This window comes from Falco peregrinus, chromosome 1, assembly GCF_023634155.1.
Source record: "Falco peregrinus isolate bFalPer1 chromosome 1, bFalPer1.pri, whole genome shotgun sequence".
Taxonomy (NCBI): Eukaryota; Metazoa; Chordata; class Aves; order Falconiformes; family Falconidae; genus Falco; species Falco peregrinus.
This window is the reverse complement of record NC_073721.1, coordinates 67,036,866-67,063,664: the sequence shown is the minus strand read 5'-3', so window position 1 is coordinate 67,063,664 and position 26,799 is coordinate 67,036,866. Positions and strand designations below refer to the sequence as shown.

The 26,799-nt window shown below is 52.5% G+C and overlaps 1 protein-coding gene across 2 annotated transcripts; it reads left to right on the top strand.

Annotated features, from left to right (window-relative positions):
- The first annotated feature begins 1,336 nt into the window (after positions 1-1,336).
- VSX2 (visual system homeobox 2) lies at positions 1,337-26,696 on the top strand. 2 transcript variants are annotated; one of them, XM_055807063.1, is made up of 5 exons: positions 1,337-1,986; positions 3,251-3,335; positions 6,202-6,325; positions 23,742-23,922; positions 24,902-26,696. In XM_055807063.1, exons 1-5 carry the CDS (start codon positions 1,545-1,547, stop codon positions 25,294-25,296), a joined length of 1,227 nt encoding a protein of 408 aa, XP_055663038.1. In that variant the 5' UTR covers positions 1,337-1,544; the 3' UTR covers positions 25,297-26,696. The 2 variants fall into 2 exon arrangements, with proteins under 2 accessions (XP_055663038.1, XP_055663043.1); XM_055807068.1 differs by having other exon boundaries at positions 1,343-1,986; positions 24,965-26,696.
- The last annotated feature ends 103 nt before the right edge of the window (positions 26,697-26,799 follow it).

The following is a 26,799-nucleotide window of genomic DNA, read 5'->3' as shown; positions in this document are numbered from 1 at the left end:
GGCTGGGGCCATCCTGCCCTGATGGCTGCATTATCACACTTGGCTCTCAGCTCCTTGTCCCTCAGGGAGCAGCCGGTTCCCGCAGAACCCTGTCAGTCTTCATTCACCTCTTATGAACCACTTCCATCTCTGTGGAGACATGAGTTGCTCTGCAGCCATGGCTAGGAATATCTGAATCACCAAGTCAGTGCAATGACTCCCTCCCAGCTCCGACAGAGACAGCCTCAGAAACACCGCCGTTGCAGTGCAGGTGCCCTGGGTTTGCTCAGGGAAGGCATAATACTCAGCATCTGCAGCAGTCCCAACCCTTCGGCAGGCCAAGACTCTAAACCAGGATTACCAAAGTATGCAGGACATGGCCTGTGGGCAGTCCAAACCACTTGTGGCCACCCTGGACAGATCCCACCAGTCCGGGAGGCAATTCCCAGCCCTTGCTGTGCCATCACACACCGGTCACTGCAGAGCCTCATTGCAGAGCCTCCTCCGGAGACCAGGAGAGCCTCCCACCCCACCAGGAAGGCAGGAGCTGTTTGGCCTGATGGACCACCCCAGAGGTCTGCAAAGCTGAGAAGAGGAGGAACTGGGGAAGCTGCTTCCCGTCAGAGCTGAGGTGGAAAACCAGCTTTTTGTGCTGATCCGGAGCTGCAGTCCCAGCCCAGGCTTGGTGTCCCATGGATTAAGTGGCTCCCACGAGCAGACTCCAGGGGCCACGCTGTGGACTATTTACCACTCCCAAGGCACATGCTGTGGTGGAGCTGCTGCCTCGGGCTGAGCAAAGCAGGGGGTACTTCAGGCTTCCTCTTCGTTTCATGTCTTTGGTCGAGGTAGGCCTGGCAGGGACGAGGTGTGAGGTGCATGGCATCTTGCCCACGGGTGGTGAAAGGTTAGTGAAGAACCGTGTGGCCCAGAAACCCACGGGCAGGGGTGTCTGGCGAGGCCAAGCGACTGTTTCACCACCTCCAACAGCGTGAAGCCGGGTGTTTCTCCAGCACACGGTGCTTCCAGCTCTACATTTTCAAGGAACGCTTGCTTGGCTTTAATCCTTAGGTTTCCTCCCTGCACCCTTATTTCCCTGCTGGCCACGTATTTATCTCGGAAGACGGGATGAGCGAAAAGGCCGGGATGCCGGCGCTTCCCTACGCGGCTGCTTTGTGCATCCCTCCCCCGGGGCCGGTGCCCCGCGCCGTGCGCGGCCAGGCTGGAGCCGTGTTTATGAGGGCGCGGGTGCCCCCAGCCCCCCGAACCCCACCTCCCGCCGCGGCCGGGGGCGACGCGGGGCCGGGGCCTGCCCCGCCGGGGCGGCCCTTCCCGGCGCGGGGGCGGTGGCGGCCCCAGCCCGGCGGTGGGCACCGGCCCCAGCCCGCCGAGCAGCGGCCCCGCCGCCGCCGGTGCCGGCTTTTTGGCATCCCTAATCGCGGCTGGCCCCTGTGATTGGCTGCGCCGCTCTGACCCCGCTCGGGCTCCCGGCTGGGCGGATAAAAGGGGCCTGAGCCGGGGGCTCCCAGGCATTCCCGGAGCGGGCACCAGGGACCGCCGGCCGCAGCATGACGGGCAAAGCGGGCGCGGCGCTGGCCCCCAGCCTGCCCGGTAAGCCCAAGCCCGACGGCGCGGCCGCCGCCCCTGCCGCCCCGCCGCCACCGCCTCCGCCGCCCCCCGCGGCGGGGGCCAAGCCCAGCTCCGGGCCCACCCCTCCCCGCTGCACCGGCTTCGGCATCCAGGAGATCCTGGGCTTGAACAAGGAGCCGCCGTCGCACCCTCGGGCCGCTCTGGACTCGCTGCCCGCCGGGCACCTGCTGGCGGCCCGCTCCGTGCTCAGCCCCGCCGGGGTGGGCGGCGTGGGCATGGGGCTGCTGGGGGCCGGCGGCATCCCCGGCTTCTACACCCAGCCCACCTTCCTAGAGGTGCTCTCCGACCCCCAGAGCGTCCACCTGCAGCCCCTGGCCCGGGCCCCGGGGCAGCTGGACAGCAGCCAGACGGCCAGCTCAGGTAGGCATGTCCCCGCTCCCCGGGGACCCCGCCGCGCCCCGCCAGCGCCGCCGGCAGCCCCCGGCAGCCGCCGGCAACCGGCGCCCCGGCGGAAGGCCCCGTGCCCGGCGGCGGAGCGGCGATTTCGTTTCGGTCCCGAGGAGGAGGACGGCGGGCGGCCGGCACAGTATTCCTTCTCCGTCCGGGGCCGCGGCCGCGGTGCAGTGGCACGGCCGGGGGCGCCCGGCCCCGGAGAGCGCGGAGCCCCGGCGGAGCGACCGCTCCGCGGCCCCAACTCGTTGCCGGGGAATTACGGCCGCTCGGCGTCCCTTCCCTAGACGGCAGCGGCCGGCCGCAGCCCTGCCCGCAGGCCCCGCGTTCAGGCTGCCTCGGGTCCCCCCGGAGCGGCCAGGCGGCAGCGCCCGGCCCCGGCGCCGGGGGCACCCCCCAGCCTCCTCCCGGGAGCGGCCGGGGCCGTCCGAGGCGGTGCCGGGCCGGGGCTGTGCCCCGTGCCCGCAGCAGGGCCCGCCGAGCGGCACGGCGCCGGGGCCGGGCGGGTGGCGGAGCGCCGCGGGCAGGAGCGGGCCGGAGCGCGGGGCCAGCCCCGGCCGCCGCGGGCACAGCCGCGCGCACAGGCATTCGGGTCCCGGTTCCGTCCCTGGCTGCTCCTTCGGGGTGAAGCCGGCGTCGCCCTGCCCGTAACGTGGCCGACCGGGGCAGCCCGGGGGAGTGAGGGGCCACGAGCAGACAACCGGTCCTCCCGGGATAATTTTTTTATTATTATTATTTTTCTGGTAGCTCCATAAACCTCAGTTTCTCCCTCCCCGCTCCGGTGTTTCTGCGGGGAAGCCCGGGATTCCCGGGCTGGGGAAGGCGGCCGCGGGTGCCCGGCGGCGGGGAGGGGGCTGCAGCGGCCCCGTTTTCCTACGGTTTTGTTGAGCTTGCGGGGCTCTGCATTTTAGCAGCGAGACAACGGCAGCCCCGGCAAAACGACTCCGGGGGAAAGTGGGGAGAACGGGAGCCCGGTCCCGGCCCGGAGCCTTCCTTGGCGGGGGCGGATGGCCCCGAGCCGCCCGGACCGGCACCGGCGGCAGGAGCGGGAGCAGCGCTGGGGCCGCGCCGGGCTGGAGGGAGCGGCCAGCGGCGGGCCCCGTCCGCGGCGCGATCGCAACGAAACCTTCGGCCGGAGCCGCCGGAGGGAGCGAAGCCGCCGGGCCCGGCCCTACCCGGGGGTCTCCGGCCGGCAGGGAGCCCCAGCCCACCGCCGCTGCCTGTCTCTCCGCAGATTCCGAGGATGTCTCCTCCAGCGACCGGAAAATGTCTAAATCCTCCCTAAACCAGAGCAAGAAACGAAAGAAGAGGCGGCACAGGTAAGCAAGCGGCCGCCCCCTCGCCGGCTCCCGCCGCTCCCTCCCCAGGGCACCGGACACCCGGGAGCCCGGCCGTCCCGACGTCCCCCGGCCCGGAGAGCAATACCCCTCCCGGCACCGGCCACCCGAGAGCCCCGGCGCCCCTGCGGCTTCTCCCCAGGGCCCTTTCCTTTTTTCTTTCTCCCCATCCAAAATAAACGGGGTTTGGGGACCTGCCTGTAGGGAGCGGGGGCATCAGCCACAGGTGGCATTTTATTTCATTTTTCTGCTTGCGGATCCAGGTATCCCGAGCCGCAAAGCCAAGCGGCCCGGGAGCATCTGGCCGGGATGCGGATCACCGGTGTTCAAGGGGAGAAAAAAATAGCATCAACCCGTCCAAAATAATCAAACCCATCCCCAATCTTAATGTTGCAATCTTAATATTGGCTGCCAGCAAGAGACATTTTCTATCCATTATTTAAGTATTTTATTACTTATAAATAAATGTTTTGCTGATAGATTAGTTGGGAATTAGACACAGCCTGCAGAGAAGCTGGAAAAAGCTGGTGAAATGGTTAAGGAAACGAAGATCCGCTGGGGAGATCCGGAGGGGATTCGCTTTCCCCTCGGGAAGGGTCAGGGTAATAGACTTTGCCTGACTTCTCCCACAGTTAAAATGCAGCTGGATTGCCTGCACCTTATAAATAGGAACGAAAATTCTCGTGCTGGGTTCTGGCATTGCTGTGGCCGGAGGGTCAGGACAAAGGAAGGCCAGACACCATCCACCGAGGGTGATTTAGGAATAATTAAATCAATCCTGCCGCGATGCGGGAAGGGTGGATTAAAAGATGCCCCAGTGAAAGCGGAGCAGGATGCGGCGCAGAAGGAGACCGAGCATCCCAGGGGATGTCCTGCTATGGGTGTGCAACAGGAGGCTTGGTCTGGAGGGCTCATCCCAAACCCGGGGTCCCTCCCCCGGGAAATGCTCCAGTCTGGGTGCTCTCGGGTAAATACGGGTTCGTTTTCTTTGTGGACTGGACAGGGCTGGGTGAAAACACAGCAGGGGCTGGTGTACAGGTCGCGGTTTGGATGGAAGAGAGGAAACGAAATTCAGGTTTATTTTCAGTTCTGGACAGAAACAGACCTGCAACATCTAGCTGTAGCTGTGTATTCTGCACTAAACGGTTAAGACCTCTAGTACCAAGAAAGGGCTGGGAGGTGACAGGCCACTGGTCTGCAGATAGCTGCAGGATAGGAACACCGAAAGGGATAGTGGACTGTGGATTGCCAAAGGGAAAGGGGTGAGAGCTAAAAGGGGGAAACTTCAGCTAGATGCCAGGTAAAACCCTCCCGCCAGTGAGCCTTGCGGGGCTTTGGTGCTTTGGTCGGAGGAGGGTGGAGGGGAAGGCTTGAAATTTAAACTGGATCAAAATGGGATTTTTTTATTTTTATTTTTTTTTTCGGTCCGACAGAGAGAAAATACACGAGTTAATGTGCCTCTGCTGTCCCTAGAGTTCACAGATTTTTCGGAGCTGAAGGAAAACTGTTTGAAAAGAGAATGGATTTGAGAGTGAATTTAAAGGAGGGTCTGATTGCAGGCAGGTCCCTTGCATTTGCATGCTGCTTTTGTTAGTAACGTTATCGATCTGGTGGAATCCTTTCGATTCGGAAGAGCGGAGGATATTTCTGAGATTTTCTGTTTATGCTCTCTGGAATTGTAGGGCTTTTCTGAAATTCAGATGTATTTCAGAAAAAGACTTTTTTTTCCTCTTTCCTTTCCCCTTCTGGGAGGTACATGTTTCTTAGTTTGATAATATATTTATACGTTTACTTTGAACAAAGGCTGCAATTCCTTGTTGGGGTTTTTTTTGTTGGTTTTTTTATTCTTCTTCCCCGCCCCCCCCCCCCCCCCCCTTTCGAGTGTTGTTAGCTTCTAATCAAAAAATGCGTTTTGTTTACCAGGGGGGTTGGAAGGTGGGAGTTTTAACCCTCGGGGGAGTGGAAGTGGTCCAAGACTTCTCATCCTTCCCCTGGAGAAGGGCTTTCATCCGTCTCGGCTTTCCAGCTGCTGATTTTTCAATTTGGTTGTCCCAAGCCGGGAACTGGCTGCGCAGAGGCAGGTTGGGCTGCTGCCCGCCCAGGGCGGTCCAGGAGGATTTCTAGAGGATAATGGGGTAATGCAAACTGGCAGGGAGCAGCTAATGGGATATCGGAGTGGAAGCCAGCAGGGTGAAGGCAGAGGAAGGGAGCTGACACTAGTGAAAAGCAGTGGGGAGCAGAGTGGATAAAACCTTTGGAGGATTCAGCCAAGGACCAGGGCTCCCGAGGAGGATTATTTGCTCATGGAAATTGAAGAGGCTGAGGACTGGCAGCTGGGGAAGGGCTCAGCACCTCTCCAGACAGGGTGCTGGGGGGATGCTGGTTTATCTCAGTGTGACTATCAAAGGGTTAAGAAACCTCTGGATGCAAGAGGAGGAGGGGGGTGGTTTTAAGCCAGGCCAGGGGTGGATGTGCTGTTGTAGGGGAGCTCTGAGAGAGGGACACCCCCAGGACCCTCACGAGAGGCAGCAGAGTCTGAGATGTAAGAGCAGCTGCCATCGCCGCTGGCTGCGGGTGCTTGCTGCTGGGGAGGGACTGTCTCCAGAGGCAAGTCCCTGAAAGGGAAGGTGATTTGTAACTGTTCAAAGCGCTGTCTTCTGGCATTTTCTGGTTCTCCTTTCACCCTGGCACCTGACCTTTTGCGCACAGAAACATGGGAGATGGGGGAAAAGCTATGTGTTTGCAGGTTACCCAGGTTTCTGTAGCTTCTGTGTCCCTGTCTCTGACTCTTCATCAGCTTTGCTGCTTCTTCTTGTGTTTTTTGATCAAAGAGTTTTACTCCCCTCAGGACAATCTTCACATCCTACCAACTGGAGGAGCTGGAAAAGGCCTTCAACGAGGCCCACTATCCTGACGTATATGCTAGAGAGATGTTGGCCATGAAAACAGAGTTGCCAGAAGACAGGATACAGGTAATCATATCTCTTGAACCCCCTTATCCTGCTCCTCTCAGCCTTGTTCATCCCTCCCTGAAGAAAAGACGGCGGCAGGGGAGGGCTGACACTGCTCTGAATAAACCTCCCCAGGCTGTCTACTCCCCTGCTTTCAATGGGTAGGCAGCCAGATCTTGGCAGATTCGGATCTGTTGTGTGTCGACATGTGCTGTACGTTGGTGTGTTGTACCAGTGATTTGGGATATGCATAACAGAGGGAATCCTAAATCATTGAAGGGGAGCTGGTCTGCAAGGAAAGACCACAGCATTTCGAGGTGTTGGTGGCATAGGCAAGAAGACAACCTCCTGCAGACCGGGTCTGGGTGGGCAGTGTGGGAAGGGAAGAGCTCATCTCTGCTCCTTTGGGCACAGGAGGATGCACAGGGATGTTGTAGGCAGCTAGGACCGCAGTGTGGGAATGATGGGTGAGTCCCAGTGAGGTGTTTGCACCATCTCTGCACTTTCACTGCATTTGCCTCTTCAAGTGAAGCTTCCCTGAAAGTTTCTGGAGATAATTTTTGTTAATGATTTTTAATGTTTTGGGGTTTAATTGCATGCCAGTCCTCTTGTGCCACTGTGAGGAGGTAGAAGGAGGTGGTGTGGAGTATCGCCGCTGTGTGGTGAATCCTCCGGTGGTAAGGAGCAGCCTGAGCTGCGGGGCTGTGCCAGCTCCAGCCTTTGGTGTGCATGGAGCCAGTATGCAAGCAATCATTACAGTCCCGAAAGCCAGAGAAGATGTACAGCTGCTGTGTACAGCGCAGGAGGCACAGTGTGCTTGGACAGAACAAACGTGACGTTCACAAAGGCGGACTCCAGCAGCTTCTGCTGCCTCCCTCCTTCCTGTGCCCTGCTCCCGCCAGGCGGCTGCACAAGGCGCAGGGCTGTAATGGCCAAGCCTGGAACCCATTTTTGCTGGTGCAGGTGAAAACTGGCCTGGTCCCCTGCACAGTGGCAGTAGCCACCTCTGTGCCTGCTGCACAGGAGTTTCTATAAGAGGCATTGGCCTGAGTGCCACGTGGTGTTGGGAGCATCTTGGTTTCCCTGGTTCCTTCTCCTGCTCAGTCTCTTGTGCATGCCCAGCACCTCCCAGTCTGTGGAAGGTAGCTCAGAGGGCACTTAGCAAGACAACACTGATGCTGGAAGCTGCTGAGGCATGACCCTGTGCAGGGACTGGGAGATGCTCCTAAACAAAAGTGCAGCCCTTTTCCCCTCAGTCCTGAGCCCCCCTCTCACCGCCCTCATTCTTGTGCTCAATCAAGAGTGATGTTTTTATAAAAGCAAGTTGTTCTTCTTATCCTGTTGTGCTGGCAGGACTCCTGCTGACCTAACAGCTTGTAGATAACCTGCATGCTGGCAGGATTTCCACCGGTCTTCAGAAATGATGGCCCATCATCTGAAATCCTACCTGACATATTAGGATTTTGCTCTGAGCAACAGGCCCTGATGCTTTGCCTCTAGAGAGAGTGAACTGGGTGGAGGGTCACTTCTGCACACGCAACCCTGTAGAGCATCAAGTGAAAAGGGGAGAGACCTGTCTGGAGTTTAGTGTTGCCTGTACCCACCATGTGATGCTGGGCTGGAAAGAATATCCTTTGGTTTCCCATAACGGACCTTTCCAAGGAAGAGGTTCATCTAGTGGCACAGTGTATGTTGAACTGCAGAGGCACCATTTCTCTGGCCAGAGCTGAGGGCCATAGGGGTGAGGTGGAGGGAGATGTTGTGGCAGACAGCGCAGAGCTGGACACTGCATGCACTGCTTCAGCATCTGGAGCATCCTGCTAGTGCTGAGACTCTAGTCTCGCTCTAATGTTCTATCTGATTTGGAAGTGAAATAGTGGCTAACGTATCTTAGCTGTCACTGACTTGCTGCCAGCATGTTACTCATCATCTGGCTAATGAACAACTGCCTGCTCTTTCTGTGCTGCAGTTTTTAAACCAAAGGAGCGCTCTTTACTGTGACTCCTCTGCCCTAGAGATCATGTTAGACTTGGACAGCAGAAATACCCCATGATGTGGCTGTTCTGAACATCACATGTTGCTGATGGTGCACATATTCTAGGAGAAAGTGCCTGTGATTAACACTTTTGCTCATGACAAACAGCAGAATTTCTGTGGCATCTGTTGTGTGAGAGCACAAGCATCCTGCGAGAGTGAGCATCAGGGTCACGTAGGAGTCCCGAGCACCACTGATCTTTCCCATGGGTCAGCACCTGATTGTCCCTTACCACATCTTCTATGAAGTTTCCTTGTCCGTACCTTTTTGTGTGTCACAAGCCATGACAAGATGATTCCCAGCCTTGGTCATGCTTCTTGATATTTCACCTTGTGTTCCTTTTTGACTTTAGCCCCTTTTGTACAAGTCTAATTCTTTCCCCCTTGCTATGATGTTCACGCTCTTGAAATACATTTAAGCTGTTTCTTCTCCTGACTGTCACTTTTGGTTGTCGTCATCGCTTCAGCAAGCTGTGATGATCTTTTCTTAAATCATTCTTCATAAATCTCACGCTAGTCTTAATCATGTGGCTGCTCTTCTGCAAAGCCCATTGTGCCTGCCAGTCTTCCTGGAGGTAAGGGACCACATGCCTGCAGCCGCAGGTGGGGTGTGTTCACAGCAGTTCAGCTGGACTTCTGAGTCCTTGCAGAAACACCCTTGGATTAGCACTGGTCTACTTGCTTCCTTTCCTTTTTACTTCTTCCTTTCCTATTTACTTCTTTCTATTTATCTAATTCAGCCACTTCAAGCCTTTTTTAGACAGTTTGGGGGTTTTTTTTGTCCCTTCAGTGTTCTGGGTTTCATATGACATTTTATTAACTGTGGCTAACAGGCATAGTAATAGCCTTACCAGCCCTAAGTTCCAGCCCTGAGTGAGCCTGGCAAGAGGTGGATGTTGGAAAAGAATATGAGAGCAGGGCAGCTACCTAGTGATACTCACTGAGTACTTTGACAGCCCCCTGGGATTCTGAACACATGTAAATATCTTAATATACTGCAGCAAGAAGTTCTGCAGCAGAACTGCACAAGTGAAATAAATCTTGCTTTGAATCTATTAGCATCATTTCATGCCCCTTGGAAGAGACAGCTGACAATGAATCTTTATTCTCTTCTTCATGATACTGATAATTTCATGCCACGGTATTTATTTTTTTTCTTGCAGGAGTTTCTAACTGCTCAAAGGAGTTCTGTATTTTTGCCTTTTCATTGTAGCTTGCAGTTCCTCCCATTTTTCAACATTGTTCTCTCCCTCTTGTAGGTCATTAATGAAAGTGTTTTCTTAGATTTTTGTGAGCATCACATGCTGTGGACTTTTACAGCATTTCTTGTGGGTTCCAACTGGCTCCACACCTAAGAGTGATATCTACCCCTTATTTTCATTCATGGAATTATTTCTCAGGAGGTAGTAGTCAAAGAGAAAGTAAATCACCTATGAAATTCAATATGAAAGTGAAATTCAAAGAGTGCAATTGAGAGAAAGATATATAGGAACTGCTTGCATGTAAAACCTTCAGCAGAACACTACAAATAGCCATCAGAGGCCGAGAAAGTTATTGGTTTGAGAGAACATTGGATTCAGAAAAAAATATTCAAACCTTCCATTTAAAGAGAGGATGAAAGTGTATTTTTTTTCAAGGCAGCACTCTTCCACATTGCATGCATCTTCCTCCCATATAGAGCTGACTGCTCCTGGTAGGAACATGAGCATCCTCTCATTGGGCAATGTGGGAAAAGAATTTAATTTCCCTAGTGAGACACTTTGCACAAGTCAGACCAGGTGTCACTGGGGCCATTTTGCAAGATATTGAAAAAGACTGCATTAATCAATGTATTTGAAAGAATACTCAGAAGTGTTGAAGTGCCTCTATTAGAATAAACACAGACCATTCTGTAAAGTCCAGGCGAGCTAAGTAGGTTCGTGTGGGGAAGTATATCCTTAACAGATGAATTGAAGTATTCAAAATGGCCTTAAGCTGACAAGTGTTCTGACACCTGACTTAAATCAGTGTGTTCCTCATAACAGATGCTCTTAAGTATAATGTGTAGATTTTAGATAAGTTATCCCTATTGAATTTATTATGTGACAGTTCCAGACTTTGAACACCAGTATCTGCAATATTAAAGTTCAGTAACAGTTTGATTTGGGATTATTGAAACGACTGTGTATGTGTGTCATTACAGTATGTCTCCTACTGATCCAAAAAATTGATTAATCAGTATTTCCAAAAAATAAGGTCTTGACTGCCATTGTGGGGACATTAGATTTACCTTTTAAGGGAACTAATCAATTTAAAAAGAGAATAAAAATTCTAAAAATTGTCAGTTCTTGTTGTTAAATGACTGTATGGTAATCATGTGGATGAAGAATTTTGGGACAATTATTCACACAAGTAAAATTACTCACATAAGCAAAAGGAACCCCAAGGAGATGCTGGTGCTATGTGCGAGGAGTGGGGATTGTCTGTGTATCCAGCAAGCTCTGTCAGGCAGCTAAAGGGGTCAATTTTGGCTAAAAACAAACCAAAGCAAACTAAAACCCTAACTGAAAATGTATTGTTTTAGCTTCCATCAGATTAACACATTTCAGCATTGCTGTGTAGCCCTTTAGGAATTGAATGCAGATGGAGGAATCAGGAGGGATGGCCCTTCGGAGGGAAGCATTTGTACCAAGAGTATTTTTTCATAACAAGAGGCTTACCTTGCTTCAGTTTTGCAAAAACATTCTGTATTTAGAGGTGAACGTAATTTGGAAAGGTGCGAGGAACCTGTATTGCACAGAGCAAGAGCTCAGGAGTGAATGCACGGAGTCCCCTCAAGAAACAAGATAGAAAGTGTGAAGGAAAAATTGGTTTATGCCGCTTTAGCAGCCCTGTCTTCTCCCTCTGCCACCAGCTTTTCCTGCTTGCTGCAGAGCGTTGAGTTGTGGTCCTAATCCCACGGTGTAAACGCGGAATGGGGCTGATTGCTCCATGCAGTTGCTGACCTTTCCTGAATCTGTGCCTGGAATGGCCACCAAGGGATTTCCTAGTGCTGCAGAAAGTAGTGGTGGTGGTGTTTTTTCAAAGCTTATGCTCGTCACTATTACTCTCAGTAAGTGAGGTCCTGTCTCTTCTTGCTAAAACTTTGGGTGACACGCTTAGAAGAGAGAAAGGCCAGCTCGAGGCGCGGTGCCAGCAGGTTCCCACCTCTCTATGCAGCACCTTCATGGAGATCATATAGCTGGAGGGAAATCAGCAGAGCGATCAGGGTGGGTGCAGGTACATTATCAGGGTGATAGAGAAGCTGGAAGTGTTGCTGCTGCATGAGCCAACCATTTCAATACTTTAATTTTTTTTTTTTAAGAATGCTGCAAGAAGTTAATCATGAAATAGAGCTGAGCAGCTAGTGCTGGCTACCTTTGCCAATAATTACTGAGCACTCGGGCGAGCCATGGCAGTGTGATACCAGATAAGGGTCATTAACTCCCCCTATGCTTTTAGAAATGTAGGAAGTGTACAAGTGAGAGTAATAAAACTAATCAAACTTACTGGCTTGGTGAGAATATTATTATGAGTGTTTCTCATGGCGTATGGTGCATCTCTGCCTCCATGTCTTTAATTGGTACGTGAGGAGTTCATCCACTTTGCTGCCTCTTCAATAACATGCTTGTTTAGTTGATCTAAATTCATATTCATTTCCATTTTTCAATTAAGAGTTATTTAATTTGGCCCTTTCTGTAATGGAGTGTTTTCATTACCCTTTATCTATGGCCCATTTTCAGTCCATGTGCTAGAACTTTGTTTACAAGTTAATTACCAGAGCTGCAAACAGAGGGGCTGGGTGATGGGCAAGAGCAGGGGCCCAGGCAAGCCTTCCCAAAGGGATTACTGTCTGGAAAGTCTTCGGACAGAGGAAAAAAATGTGGCAGGATACAGGAGGGAAAACGAAGGGCTGGGAACATCTCTTCAGGTGCAGGTTGCCTGCCCAGCTTGTGGGTTTTATTCTGCTACAGCTGGGGCTGTAGATGCAGTTTAAAAGGTGTTTTTTCAGTGCAGCAATGGAGCTATAGAGTTATGAGTTTTTTGTATACCCAGGTACCACTTTATCCCTTTATGTTTAGTCCCTGAGTTGCTTCAGCCAGCTTTAGCCACTGGCCAATTTTCTGTATGGGACAAAAAAACCCAAATAAAACCAAACTCACCCATCCTTGCCTTTGCTCTGTTCCTTGCAAGACGTTTCTGGCTGCCGCAGCATAAAGGACAGTGTGATTTTGGTGTGCTCCTCCACCATATCGGGAGGGAGATGGGGCTTTACAGCGACAGCTCCTTCAATCTCTCCATGGTTTGGAGATGCCGTCACCAAGGATCAGACACCCCCAAGTGCTGGGGCACTTAAGCTCCCTGTGAGAGGAAAGACAGGCAGGCAACGAAATGTGCTGTAGCCCATTGCTGCATCGGAGTGCCTTGGCAAAGACAAAGGACAATGAGGAATGGCTCTGCAGGCTTAATGCCAGGCTGTGACAACTCTTCCCCACGTTTATCCCCCTATTTTCTTAACAACAGTAGGTTAAGGGTAATGCTTCTCCAAGTTAGCTTAGGCGCCGCAGTTCCTCGATCGCTTAAGCTCGTCTGGAAATCTACCCGAAATCTCTGTGCTGGGAACACTTGCATTCACTCCTTCTTTTAATGATGAACTTTCTTTTCTCTCTTCTGATACTGCTGTGGTTTTTCACAACGGATTTAAAAGAAATAATTTGGCAACCTAGCAAATTCAATAGTTAATTCCCCTCCAGCCTTAGGATGCCTGGCAGAGGGACCAGCTGATGGCTGTGTGTTCAGGTTTTCCTTTAATGACCTTTTATTATAAAGTTTTCTTCCTTTCCTGACTTTGAATAGAGATTTTTTTTTAACAGTTCAATAACAGAGGCACTTTAGAGACACGGTTAATTTACTCTCCCCTTTATTTCTTAATGGATCTATTTTTCTCTCTAGTGTTTATCTTTTACCCTGATAGATCTCAACAAGTTCTTCTGATTCTTCTCTGGCAGCACGAACATCCTCTGCCTTTTCCTTGCCCTTCTTTGTGGGTGGCGTTCTGCAAGCCAGTGCAGTGTTGAGAAGTCTAGTCCTCAACAGACTTACGGATGACCCTGATCTCCACACGTGTGAGGTTGGCAGGTTTGTCTGTGGAGCAGGAAAGAGAAACCGAGTTGGAGAATGAACTGTTGCTACAGTATCTTACAGCAAAGGTGGTTTCTAGAGACCACCTTGATCTGAGGCTGTGAGAAAGCATCAGGTGCTCTTCTGGCTACTCTCAGTGGTGTTGCCCTGGGAGCAGCAAGAGGTGTTCGGCTTAGGACTTGCCGAGTGTGAGAAGCACAGTTTCTCCCTACTTTCTGTGTCAGTGGGTTTCTGTTAGGCTCCTGACTGTCTGAGCAAAGGCAGAGCTGAAGCTTTGGCTAGTAGTTATAAGAGCTTTCAGCTGCAGCTTTCTCTGCAAATTCCTAGCAAGGAAACACAAGTGAAGCATTGCTTAGAGCTGGTCACCTTCCTGTGGCTTATAGAAAGGCCCATGGCATGCATGTTGCCCATTCATAAACATGGGGATTATGTCCCTCTGTTGACTAGAAGTGACCTGCTAACTGACTCCTGCCTGCCTGGAGCTAACCTGCTACCATGTGGATGAGCAGCAGCACTTTGCCAGGCTGGGTGAGCCCGTACCCGTGTTGCTCAGCCAGGCCAGTGCCACCAGGCTGCCCACCCATGCCTCTGGGAAGTTCCAACTCACCTGCAGCTGCAGGGTCAGCAGGGAAGTACCTTCTCATCCGTGCTACTCTTTCCTCTCTAAAGGCACTGCTTGGCTCACCTCTGGGGGCTGAACCACGAGTGTTGTTGGGAAACAACCCCTTGGAAGGATCTAGCCAACCCATCCATGTAAATGTACATGATGACTATCTGTGCCGGTCACTGTTCCAAGATAATTTGTTTTATGTCCACCAGGGGTTTCTGGTATCTCTAGGTCTCTTTGGATCTTTGGCTTCACTGCCATCCTTCCAACTCAGAGTCCCCCATGACTGCCATTACAGTACCCCACCATTTCTTAGACGATTGTGAATTTGTTGAGGTTATATGGTGACCATGACTGAGATCAAGGCTTCAGTGGCTAAGTGACAACTGAGGGAGGGTCCCCGCCTGGGTGATCTTGGCTTGGGTGAACTAAGCATGGGGGATACCTGGGAATGTCCTGGTGAGCTCGGTGTGCTGCCCTGGTGCGAGCAGCGTCCAGGAGCGGGTTGCACGTTGCCAGCTCTGCAGGTCACACCATTAGCTGTGCCGCGCACTAGCCCAAGCTGACAGTGTTGGCTGCAGGTGTCAGTGCCACAGCAGCAGCCAGGGCCTGCAGCAAGAGTCTTCTGCAGCTGTAAGGTGTCATGTGAAAACTCCTGGAGTCATCAATTACAAAAAAAGTTTAAGGGTATACAGGGCTGAGGTACATGTAGAGGTAGGAGCAGACACATGGTAGGAGTAGAGTGCTGAAGGGCCACCCCAGTGCAGCCAACATAACTGCCAGCTCTGACCTCTTGGGGGGTGGTCGGGGACAGAGCATGGTTCTGGCTGGGTCTTTGGCTGTGGTGGTCCTCCTCCTTCCCCAGATTCCCGACAGCCTAGTGAAGGATTTGCTGAGGTTGGGTGATTAGATATCTCTTATTGCATGAGGCAAGTAATTGCAAACAACATCCTTACCATGTATCTTCCTAAGGGAAGATTGTAAAAGACTACAACTTTCTCCTTCTGGTGCTCAGTCCAAGCTGCTGCATGGGAACTTATTACAACATGTTGCAATATATTTTAATACATAACACATTTCTGTAGGTGTCTTCCAGCTAAGGCTTCAACGCACCAAGAGTTCCTGTGCATTGGTGAGCCTGTGCTGTAGCCCTCAGGGGGCTTTGTGGGCTGCCCCCTACAAAAGCCTTATCTTGGGAAGTGGTGGGCACCAGGTAGTGCTGTAGATACCATCTCCTGCTGGTGCACAGCCTCTGGCTCCTACATTTTTTTCTGGAAAACCCCAGAGCACACGTTTGCCCTTTGTTCTGTGTGTATTAATAAAGGAAAGGGCAACATCCAGCTGCTTCTGGCATGCAAGGGACAGCCCCAGAGCATGGGCAGTGCTCCACAGCCTCTGAGGAAGGCTGGCATCCCAAGCTTTGATTTTGGTGCCCATTGAAAAGCACCATGAAGGGAATGTGACATTTCTTCTCCAAGTGCTCTGTCTTGCCTTGCTGTAACGCGAAAGTGATAATATGGTATGTCCCCACATGGTCACAGGGTTCATTGCATATGGTTGCTTATGAAGACCTATGCTAAAGTTTCCTCTGTGCCAGAGGACCTGCAGAACAGGGGGGAAAAGGAAGCAAAATGAAATTACACAGGCAGGATAGCAGCTTGGTTAACAGAGCCAGGCACTGTGAGCACCCAAAGGATGGTGTGCAGTATCACCCTTTGTGACAATGACAAATATCTCCCTGGGTTTGTGTGGACTAGGATGACAGGTGCACTCTCACCAAGCTTTCATGTGACTATGAAGCACCCACGACCCTGATGTTTTTCCTGGTTTTCAATTAGCATTAGGAAAAGGGGAATTTGGGTGTTTATCTGCCATGTCCCAGCATCTGGCAGCTTATATGGAGCTGTAGCTCCAGCTAACCTGCTGGTCAGCTAGCATCATGGTCTGGCTGTGGTGAAATCAATGTCTCAAACTGCATTTGCTGTGCAGATGTGTTGCACAGATCAAGCGTGTGCTGAACCACTGATCTCACTATACCTACCATGCACGTTGTGTGCACACTTTTCCTTTGGGGAAGGTGGGAGCCCTACAACCTGATGATGTTCTCCACTCTTTGAAGGTTACAACAAGTGAGAAAACATGTCACCACATGAGGTGACAAGGCTAGGTGAAAACCTCAGATTTGCCAAGGGGACACAGCTGAAGATGTCTTCCCTGGTCAAAAGGGATTTTACAGCTTTGGCTGCATAAAGTCAGATAAATTGCAATAAGTAGCAATACTTGGCCTGCATAGTGCTTTTAAGAGCACAATTCAGCAGGACTGGTGGCATGTGGCACAGTAATAGCATGTACATTTTTGTGCGTGCCATATTGAGCTCATATTCAATTGTGCCCTGTGCTACTTTAGCTTAGAGGAGGCTCAAGCTTGGATGAACCATCGTGTCTTTGCTTGAGAGGGACAAGTACTGTCTCCCTGTCTCACTGAGCTCATCTCACTATGTCTGGTTGGACCTGTGAGCTGGGTGCATCAGACATGATGCCAGCTATTACCAGGAAGGGCTCTTGCCAGGCTGTATATGGGAAAAGCTCTTTCAAATGTGAGCTCAGAAAGCTCTTTCCCAGTGTTTAGTAAGAGGAGGGATGATGAGTCCTGCAATCAGCCATGCAGCCCATGTGCAACCTTTACTGCTCTCATTTAGCTTCATACCCACTTTACACCAGCCATAGAAAGTGATGTCACCATAAACGGTGCCCATAATTTTGACATTACATTTGAAAAGACAGCAGTAAACCATTTCCAGGCTTATGCAAGTGGTGCAGTCTCCACCAGCAGCCTGGGGACAGGAAACTTTCCCGAAGTGATTGCTACAGGGGAGGGATTTGAGGAAGTCCCAGAACCCAGTCAGACCTTACACTCTTGTGGCACTTCATTAAAAAGCCCCAGGGCCCATAAGTGCAGACGGGGCCGTGGTCCATGGAAGGTATGAGGCCATTCTTTGCAGTGCTGACAACCTCAGATGCAACCCTGCCAGGGCCACCAGCCCTGTCCGATACGAGGGTGAGAACACAGCTGTTTTTTCAAAGGAAGTTTTCAATTTGACTGCTCTCATTGTAGAGTCTTGCGTTGGAAAGAAAGACGGTAGAAAGGGAGATGTGTAGTTGTCAGGAAGAACTGTGTGCTGGGATGGCAGCAAGGTCCTGGGCATGGGGGTGAGCTGGAGGTGTTCTCTGGTCTGCAGCAGGACCCACCAAAGAGCTTCAAGTGGGGAAGTGACAGTTATGCTGCTGGGCATGATTTTAGGAGCAGCATTCTGCTGTAAGGGGGATGGTGGGTCTGACCAGGTTTTTTTAGTCCAGAAGAGGGGAAACCAGTATGCAGACAGAGGTGTGAGGAGCTTGCACTGAGAAACAGCTCCTCCGTGCTGATGCATTGCTGTGCTTACAGAGAGGATCAGTCCAAAGCAGCACGGTGGGGAAAGGGACATAAGCAACTACAGAGTGTTGGTGTAGATGTCTGAATGTTTTCCATGGCAGTAAATGCTACAGAGGGAAGAGATCTGGTGGATGAATGTGAGAAGTTCCGCTTCTGCACAGTTCAGCCCGAGATGTCTGGATCCCTGGGAGAAGGGCATGGTGCTGGATGGACACAGGTGTGTTGGGTCAGAAAGCCACCAGCACCATCACATCAGGTGGGACCATGACAGCAGATTACAACCCAAGGCAATGTCACAGAAGTTCAGAAAGCTCCCAGGCTGCCTGGCTGGGCAGGACAGGGTTTCTCTGCTGTGTCCTCACTTGAAGAGCTCAGTTTCAGAAATGGCTTCTTTTCGGGGATCGTACAGAGTGACAGCTTGGCTCCCTGAAGCTGAAGGTTTGCTCCAGGGGAATTATCAGACAGCATGGAAGAAGTGCTGTTAGTCCATGGGCAGGGGACATGGTCTCAGAGTTGTTGCTGGAGGAATTGGGATTTTGGCCCTTGCCTTAGTTGCTGGCTTGCCAACAGCCCTGTGTGGCTGCTCCCTGCAGCCTGGCAAATGCATGTGCTGGTGGGGCGAGTGGCTGGTGTGTCCATGTGTCTGTGTCTGTGTGTCTGTGCCTGTGTGGACGTGCATGTGTGTCTGTGCATGTGTGCCTGTGCCTGTGTGGATGTGCATGTGTGGACATGCATGTGTGGACGTGCATGTGTGCCTGTGCATGTGCGCCTGTACATGTGTGTCTGTGCATGTGTGGACATGCATGTGTGGACGTGCATGTGTGTCTGTGCATGTGTGGACATGCATGTGTGCCTGTGCATGTGTGGACCTGCATTTGCTTGTGGCCATCTAGTGGACATTGCAGCGTGCACTGCTTCGGGCTGGGACCATCCTGTGCTCCGTATTGCTCGTTATTTGAAAGACTCCTGTCGAAATGCTATGTCAAAGGCAGCGTGTGAGATTTGGTGAAGCAAAAATTCCCCATTACCTAGGCCAGAATTTTCCTTTAAGAGATGAGGAATGCTTGGACAGGGAAAATAACATTTTTTAATTAGAAAGACAAAAAAAGGTCACTACCAATTCTCCTGTCTGTGTGCCCCAGCTTGAAAAGTAGCAGTCAAGAAGACAAGTGTAACCAGTGAAAATTTTAGGTTGAAACAATACAGAAACAATACCCAGTAACTCCCTAGATGCTTTAAAACATCCCTTTGCTAATTCAGATCCCTGGCTCACGGCCAGCCTCAGGGCGATTTCTCTCTTTAGCAGACAATGTTTCAGGAGCTGATTAGGTAAACAAACTAACTAACATGATGAATGCGAATAACAAGGACACATCGAGTCTCACGTCTCTTTGCAAAATGAGAGATTCCTACTACTACAATTTGCTCTTCTGCATCATCAATAATCCAAAGAAGTATCCATCATAATTTGTGGTTCAGAGGAGGGAACTGGCAAGAATAACCTTGCCAGTCTTGACTCTGAAATGCTGCAACCCTGTGGTGGAGCACAAAGGGCCTCAATTTTAATTGCTTTGGGCAGTGGGCACTGAGGGTGAGAACTGGATGATGATTAAGGTTAAAAACATCCCCATTTATAAGGCTTTGCAATACTGCTGATTTTGGTAAGGGAGCCTCAAAAGAACAGGCACGTGGAACAAAGATCCAGGAGATGACACTGAAGGTGCTGGTGTTTGCTGCTGTCTTGGCTCATAGACTGTGGCTGCTCTTGGAGGAGACAGGTCAGTGGGGTTGGAGTGTGATGCTCAGCTCTAACCAAATGATAGACATTGAGCTGATGGGCAGATCCTCTCTGAGAGAGGTGTTACATTACCACCCTCTGGTTTTCTGCTTTAAATTGAGAGCAGGTTTTGCAAGGTGATGGATTTTGGTCTTGCAGCTTTTCTATGCCTAGAAGACCAAAATCCATGGATATGGAAGAGCCTGTGGTTTCTGCAGGGTGTGCAGGCATACCCAACCGGCAGCATGCAATCTGCAGTGAGCATCACCTTCTCCTGCTGCTGGTGCATGGAGGGTGTCTGGCAGCCTTCTCAGAGGTGTGGTTGGCTGCTGCCCCGGCTCCCCACAGCAGTGACTGTCCCAGATCCAGCACTTGGTGTGCCAAGGACAGCACTTGCAGAGCCTCAGGAGCAGCCTAGGAGAGGACTTTGGGCTGCTAAACAGCAAACGTGCATGCATGGCCTGAACTTAGATGCTAACTCATCTGGTGGATAGCAAGACAAACCTGTCCTCTTTACTCTGTTGTCCATGTTTTGAGGATAGGGTTCTTGGAACAAGCTTCCCATGTTTCACAGAAGGTGCTTGTGTGATAATAAAAAGCTGTAAATCATCTTAAGATGTAGCACATTGGCCCAAAAGACACCTCTGTGCAACAGGTTGTGATAGCTTTGTACAAACATCTGATGTGCTTCATTCTAAAATTAATCACGAGATTTCACCATCGCTCATGAAGTGGTGGAAGCACAAACGCTGTCTTTTCACCATACCCTGGGCTGTGCAACAAAGAGCCAGATGAAAGCAAGTGAGAAGGCAGGCGTGTGGTACACAGCCATGTCAATAAAGCATTTCACAAAGCTGAGCTGATACACGTGATGGGAAGGGACAAGAGGAAACGCGGACAAACCTAAACATCGCTTGAAGCAGACTGAATTTTACAGAGCCAGAGGAAGTTGTACAGTAGGCATCTCCAAGCAAAGACAACAAGCAGCCAAGGAAGACACGGAATACCAAAACCATGAGTAAAATGTAAGTGTAAGGGCAAAACCCTCTCCAGGAAAAGTGAGGTGCCAATAATACATAACTGCATACTTGGAAGTTGTAGCTGATGTACCAACACAGCCAAAAATACCTCAGAATTGCTAAAACTGATGTGTAATTCAGCTCAGAATCAAGGCACAGGAAAATTTTGGTAACATCAAGAAACTTAAAGCAAGCAGTGAGATCTTCTCCCAGAAGAAATCCCCACTGATAGCGCCATCTGAAGGAGGGCAAAATCCCAAGGACAGGTCACGGTGAATAATTCTGCTGATCTGAAATGACGTGGGGGCTGCCACTGCCCTGCTGAGCTCTTCCCTCTGAGCTCCTCTGGACAGGCTTGTGGCAGAGGTGTGGGCTGGGGTCTATCCCAGCAATATTCAGCACTGAGCACCATTGGTTTCACGCAGCTTCATGCCTGAGATGAAGATAGGGCTCCTGGTATTAAAGCAAGATGGTCAGTCCTCCTGATTTCTGTTCTTCTAGAAATACTAGGATTTCAGATTTTCCTTTTTCCTAGTGAAAACCAAGAGGAAAAGCCCATCAAATGACAAAAAGTGGTTTGGGAAATCTCAGAATGATCTTACTGAGGTGTTGATGTCATTTTGATTTTCCCATTTGGCTTTAAAGCATAGATTCTGCATGTCTTAGGAGGCTGAGATTAAAATACAGCATTCAGAAGAAAGTCATAGATAATTTTGATTACACTTCCACTGGCCGGATGCAGTTTTTCCTGTGTGATTGAATCAGCATTTTTTGATTGAAAATTTTCCATCAGCTCAAATCAAAACCGGGCTGCCAGCTGGCAAAGCTTCTGCTGGCTCTGACATTCACGTGGCCCTGCCGTGGGAAAGGGGATGCTGCAGGGCAGCAGGTTTAGTGGCAGTGGGCAGAGCTGAGGCAGGCTGAGACCTGGTGCGGAGAAGGGCAGGGGAGCATGAGGCACGGGAGAAGATGTTTGGGGCATCAAGGCAGGAGGGAGGGGAAAGGGAGAGGTGGCAAAAGCATCAGTGAAGAGGTAGCAGGGTAAAAGAGGATTGAGGAGAGTTTAAAAAGTTACCCACTTGGTACTTAATGGACAAATCTCTTCTTGGCTGAGATCCCTGTGTGGCAACTGGTGACAAAAACAGCTGTGCAAAGCCAAGCCCTGCAGGCTGCTCTGGGTACATGGAAAGGTGTCACTGCAGCCCCGGAACAGGGCAGATTTGCCAGTGCCAGCTCTTGGGTTGTGCAGGAATTTCTCCCTAAGCCAGGGAAGACAGAGAGGAGTTAGTTCTGTGGCAAGAGATGTGACTGGACTGGTTTATCCAGGGCAGAACAGGCAGGGTCCCTTTCCTGGCCCCGCTGGGGTGAGCTGCCCCCTCACAGCATGGAGGTGACAGGGGTGGCTGCCCCATCACCCCGGTCTGGTGGGTGAGAAGGAACCGCAGGGGTTTGTGCTGAGGCTGGAGCAGAGCGAACCAGTCCCAAGGCTCTGAGGGTGGGAGGAGCACATGGCCTGGAGTGAGCGACCCTGCCAGCATCCTGCTGACCGCACAACCAGGCAGACCCGTGTGTCACAGGCATGGAGGAACGGGCGGAGAGAGGGAGCTGTGTGCTCCTGAGGGTCATTGCTCAGGCCCAGGTGGATTTGCAGCCATCCATGGTCCAGGGGTTACATATCGGCAGTATGAAAGTGTAAATCAGACTGCTTATCATGCAGAGGAGGTGATTTGTGGTGAAGCAGCTGGGCTGTAAAATCCCCTCTGACATGCACAGAGTGTATTCTGCTGGGAGAAGCTGGGATCACAGCCACTGGGACCACCACACTGCCCACCCCACAGAGCTCCCTGTGGGACCAGGCCAGCCAGGCTCCCAGGAATGGTCAAGGCTGGCTGTCACCAGCACTAGCAGGCCACCCGCCTGCCCTGCAGCTCTGGCAGTTCCCCTCTGCACAGGTAGAAGAGATGAGCTTGCCTTGCCAGCTGGGAGCAGGACATCACTCCGCGGCATCAGTCTCGTGGTCCCCCCAGCAGAGGTGGGGGTTTGCCCCAGTCCCCCAGTGCTCCCCACCACAGCCTGAGCTCCCCCACAGCTGCGGGTGGTGGGGACAAGAGAGGGTTAAGCTGTCAGCTCTGTAATGTTAAACAGGTGTCAAAGGCACCTCCATATATCTGCAGATTGAAATCAAATTCTTTGCAGTATAAAAAGATAAATTACCCAGGCGATTCCCGCCTCATCCCACTCATCAGGCCAGCGCCAGACGGCAAGCAATTTTTTTTTTTAATGTGCTAACGACCTAATCAAGCAATCAAGTCGGAGAAGATTGCGGAGTGACCCCGAGCATCCATCTGCCAGAGAGACCCTGCCATTCATTTCCATTCTGCCGTATACTTTCCGGGAAAGGGAGGGAAAAAATAGAAAAGAAAAAAAAATCCTAAACAAATTAACACCCAATTTTCTGTGAGTCTAATTAGTTAAATGAGGAGGTGTTTGGGGTGTCCGTGGGGAGGGAGGGGCTGCCTCTTGGAGAGGGGCCTGGTAACTCCATGGCATTAATTAGCGCAGGTCAATGGCGTGGTTCCCTGGGGACCAGCTGCTTTAATTTCCCGTGATATTTCAGTGCCTGAGGCCCATCGATTCAAACTGAAATTAACTTATTTTTCAATCAGGCCTGGGCTGCCCCTGGGGCTGACTCTTCCTTTGCCTCCTTCTGAATAGACCTCAAGCAATTTTTCATCTAAAGCTGATGCCTCTGCTTGGTGGGAAGGGAGGGGAGCTGGGGAGGGAGGAGGGCGAGGGAGACAAGAGGAATGGAAATCGGAGAGAGAGCGCTAATAGATTTCTGCGAGCATCCCCCCCACCCCCGCCCCACCATCACCGCCCGCCTCTCTGCTCGCTGCCCCCCAGGTCACAGCTCAGAGATTATTCTGCCAATTTTCTGAGAAGATGAGGGGCTTTTCAAACTGGGAATTCAGGGCGAAGCGCACAGATCAGCTTCCCCCTTCTCCCACCTCTCCCGAGCATCCACCCCCATCCCAGCCCTCCCCGCAGGCACCGCTGCCCGCAGCCCTGTGCTGCAGCGTAGACACCCAGTAAATAATGAAAGAAAATCCCAGGCACGAGACCCAAAAGCCACTAGGAAAAGACACCGTGATGGCAAATTAATTACATCCTGCGGAGAGGGCTGGGACCTGCTCTCGTACTTGGCCCTCACCACTCGTGCAAGGGAGGAAGGGAGAGATACGCAGCGGCTGTTGCGTGGGGGAAGAGGTCGCAGTGCTTTCAGGATGAGCATCCATGCATCTGACTTCATGCCGCTGCAGAAGCACACAGGTGTTCCCATGGGGGAAGAGGACTGACACACCTTCTCCCCAGAAACAACCCATGTCCCTCCTTGTCGCCTGCCCCAGGTTTGGTTCCAGAACCGCCGGGCCAAATGGCGGAAGAGGGAGAAGTGCTGGGGCAGGAGCAGCGTGATGGCTGAGTACGGGCTCTACGGTGCAATGGTACGTCACTCCATCCCGCTGCCCGAGTCCATCCTCAAGTCTGCCAAGGACGGCATCATGGAGTCCTGCGCCCCTTGGCTCCTGGGTAAGAGAGCAGCCACCTTCACGGGGGATGGCGAGCGGGTCGAGATGCGGTGGGGGTGATGCGAGGGAGAAATTAGAGCCATATGGAAAACATGGGTGGAGGGCAGTGGGGCAAGGCCTCCCCGCCCCGCCCCCCTCCATCCCCTGTTCCCCAGCGGCCCTTGGCAGTAGGGTCTGACTGCTCATCCCAGATCCCTTGCTGGTCCTTGAATCCTGACCTGCGAGACCTGGCTGGGGCAGGAATTTTCCCCCATGCTCAGGCTGGCCTCCTGTGCCACGAGCATCCCTTGTGCCCAGCCCTGGAGTTGGGGCTCCCACCGGTGCCCAAGGCAGGAGGTCATCCCACTCTGACTCCCCCAGCCCTGTCACGCTGTGTGGGGAGCCGGGACCCTCAAGTGCCCTCTCCTTGCCCCACATCCCAGTGCAAGCACCCTGCTCCCTCCTTCTGCTCTCGGCACCTGGGGGAGCTGCATTTCTGCCTGGTTTCGCTTGGTTTTCTGTGCAGACATGGAGGTAGCAGCCACCCTACTATGCTCCTGCTCTTTGCTTCCCGCTTTCTGACTTTTCAGGCTGGTTCTGCCCCAAAACTAGTGTCTGGCTTCTTGACGGTGGGCTGTCCTGTCCTTCCATCTGTGTGAAACTGAGAGAGGCAGAGGGGTGGGCTGTGCGAGGAGCGGGTTGACACAGGAATAGGCGATGGGGGAAACTCCCTCCCCAACCTCTGTGTAGCTCAGGCAGCTTGTGCTGCTGTCTGAGACCCTTGTCCCCACATGGGGACAAGTTAGCTTTAGGTTCACAGAAAGAAATGAAGGGGAGAGCGATTACAGAGCTTTGGGGCAGCCCTGAGGCCACGGATGGCAGGCTGGGCTGCCCCAGCAGGCAGCTGCCTTGCCTGGGCTGCCCTCGCCGTGACTGCTGCGTGAAGCGAGGGTTTCTGCTTTTCCTTAATTCTGGCCTCTCTTTATCTTTGCTGTTTTCAGTTCAAGATGGCTTTCCCATGCCCAGGCGCTTTTCTAAACCCGAATACCAACAATTCTTTTTAGGGATGCACAAAAAGTCTCTGGAGGCAGCGGCTGAGGCGGGGAGGAAGACGGAGGTGGAGCGCCAGGCCCTGCCCAAGCTTGACAAGGGTGACAAGGAGGAGAGGGGGCCCGATCCCAAAACCACCATTTCCCAGGAGGAACTGAGAGAAAACAGCATTGCTGCCCTCAGGGCCAAAGCTCAGGAGCACAGCACCAAAGTCCTGGGGACCATCGCCGGGGACACCCCGGCCCCAGGCAGGAAGCCGGAGACAGGGGAGGAGGCAGCAGCGGTGGAGGATGAGAGACAGATGGAGAAGTTGAACTCGTTGCAGAAGGAAGAGAAGCTGATCTAGGGGAGGAAGAGGTGGCGGAAGCCAGCCCCAACAGACACTGTGTCCTCTGGGGGCCGTGCTCCCCCTCGGACCGCCAGGCCCCCCCGGCTGCCCCTGCCAGGGAGCAGGGCCCTGGTCTCTGCATTTGGGGCTGCCTGGCAGGGGTGCCCCCACCTGCTCCCCTCGAGCATACCCCTGCCCCTCGCTCCTCTGCCCCGCTGGGCCTTCCTCACCCCCTCGCCCCTTCCTTTTGGGGTACTGGGAAGTGTCCCATCGTCATCATCACCCAAGTGGACACGGAGGGTCTGGGCCCCTCTGGCCTCGCTGACCAGCTCCAGGGCTCTCTCCTGCTCCAGCCCCAGCCCCCATCTGCCATCTCTGAGCGAGCCTGTCCCCTGCCACCATGCCCTCCCTGGTGCACGTCTCTCCCCAGTGCTGCCCAGGCCCCTTCCCACGGCACCCTGTCCCACCATGCCCCAGGCAGACCCACCACCTTCCCCCAGCCATCACCTCTGCCTCTGGCCCACGTGGGACAAGCCCACGGCAGCATGTGTATGACATGGTGACTCTCCATCCAGGGTGGTTTGCACCTTCTGCCCATCTCTCCCCACCTGGCGCTGGGGTCTGGTGGGAGGGGGCCGCAGCTTCAGACCAGTTGAGTTTTGCCTCCATTTGGCAGGAAAAAGCAGGTTTAGCCTGTGGACACGACACCCTGGTCCCACCTGGCACCCCGAGATGCGGCCCCAGCCCACATTGCTGGCTCCTGCAGGGCTGGCCACCACAGCCAGGTCTGGCTCTGCCCCGAACGCCAAAGCCCTGCGCCCCTGCAGGGGGGCTGAATGGCAAATTTATTTACTGAATACATTATTCCAGGAGAGACAACAACAGCCGCCCAATGTATTTGCTGAATTAAATTTGTCCAGCTCACCCTCTGAGTGTTAAAGGGAATGACAGCCATGCACACCCACCCCGATTACACCCCGTAACGTGTACATACGTATCCCAGCTTGCCCCACACGAGTACATGCAGACCCACACAGCCAAACCTACTCCATGGTACCATCACCTTCCCATCCCGGTAAGGTGCTATTCCCCCCCGAAAGCCGTAGGACAGTGACTTCCAGGTGACCCTTCTGTCCTGCTTTCAGCTGTGAGCACCCTTTCCCCAGAGCTACTGTTTTTCTTCTATCAACGGTTAGGCCCCTCCATCCTGCCCTTGTTTGTCTTTGTCCCCCAGTCGTTTGACGTGTTAGATGATAGCCCATGGTGTGTAAATAATGTATATACAGTGAGAAAAGAATTCAGTATTGAGGTGTTTGAGATATGGAGCTGTAACAACTTCTAGTCATCCAGCATCTGTGATTTATGTGCCATTTTCTGTAAAGATATGAACCAGAATAAAACTAAATGGGAATACTGTGTATGAGTCTGGTCACTGATGTTCAGGGAGGATGAATTCCGCCGGAGCTGAGAAGGGGGTTGGATGTCAGGCCGTGGCCTGAGGTGGGAGCTCCAAAGAGGCTC

Coding starts and splice junctions, on each gene's coding strand:
- VSX2 (XM_055807063.1), top strand. CDS start 1,545: ATGACGGGCAAAGCGGGCGCGGCGCTGGCCCCCAGCCTGCCCGGTAAG. Junction 1,987..3,250: donor CAGCCAGACGGCCAGCTCAG/GTAGGCATGTCC, acceptor GTCTCTCCGCAG/ATTCCGAGGATGTCTCCTCC. Junction 23,923..24,901: donor CTGCGCCCCTTGGCTCCTGG/GTAAGAGAGCAG, acceptor TGCTGTTTTCAG/TTCAAGATGGCTTTCCCATG.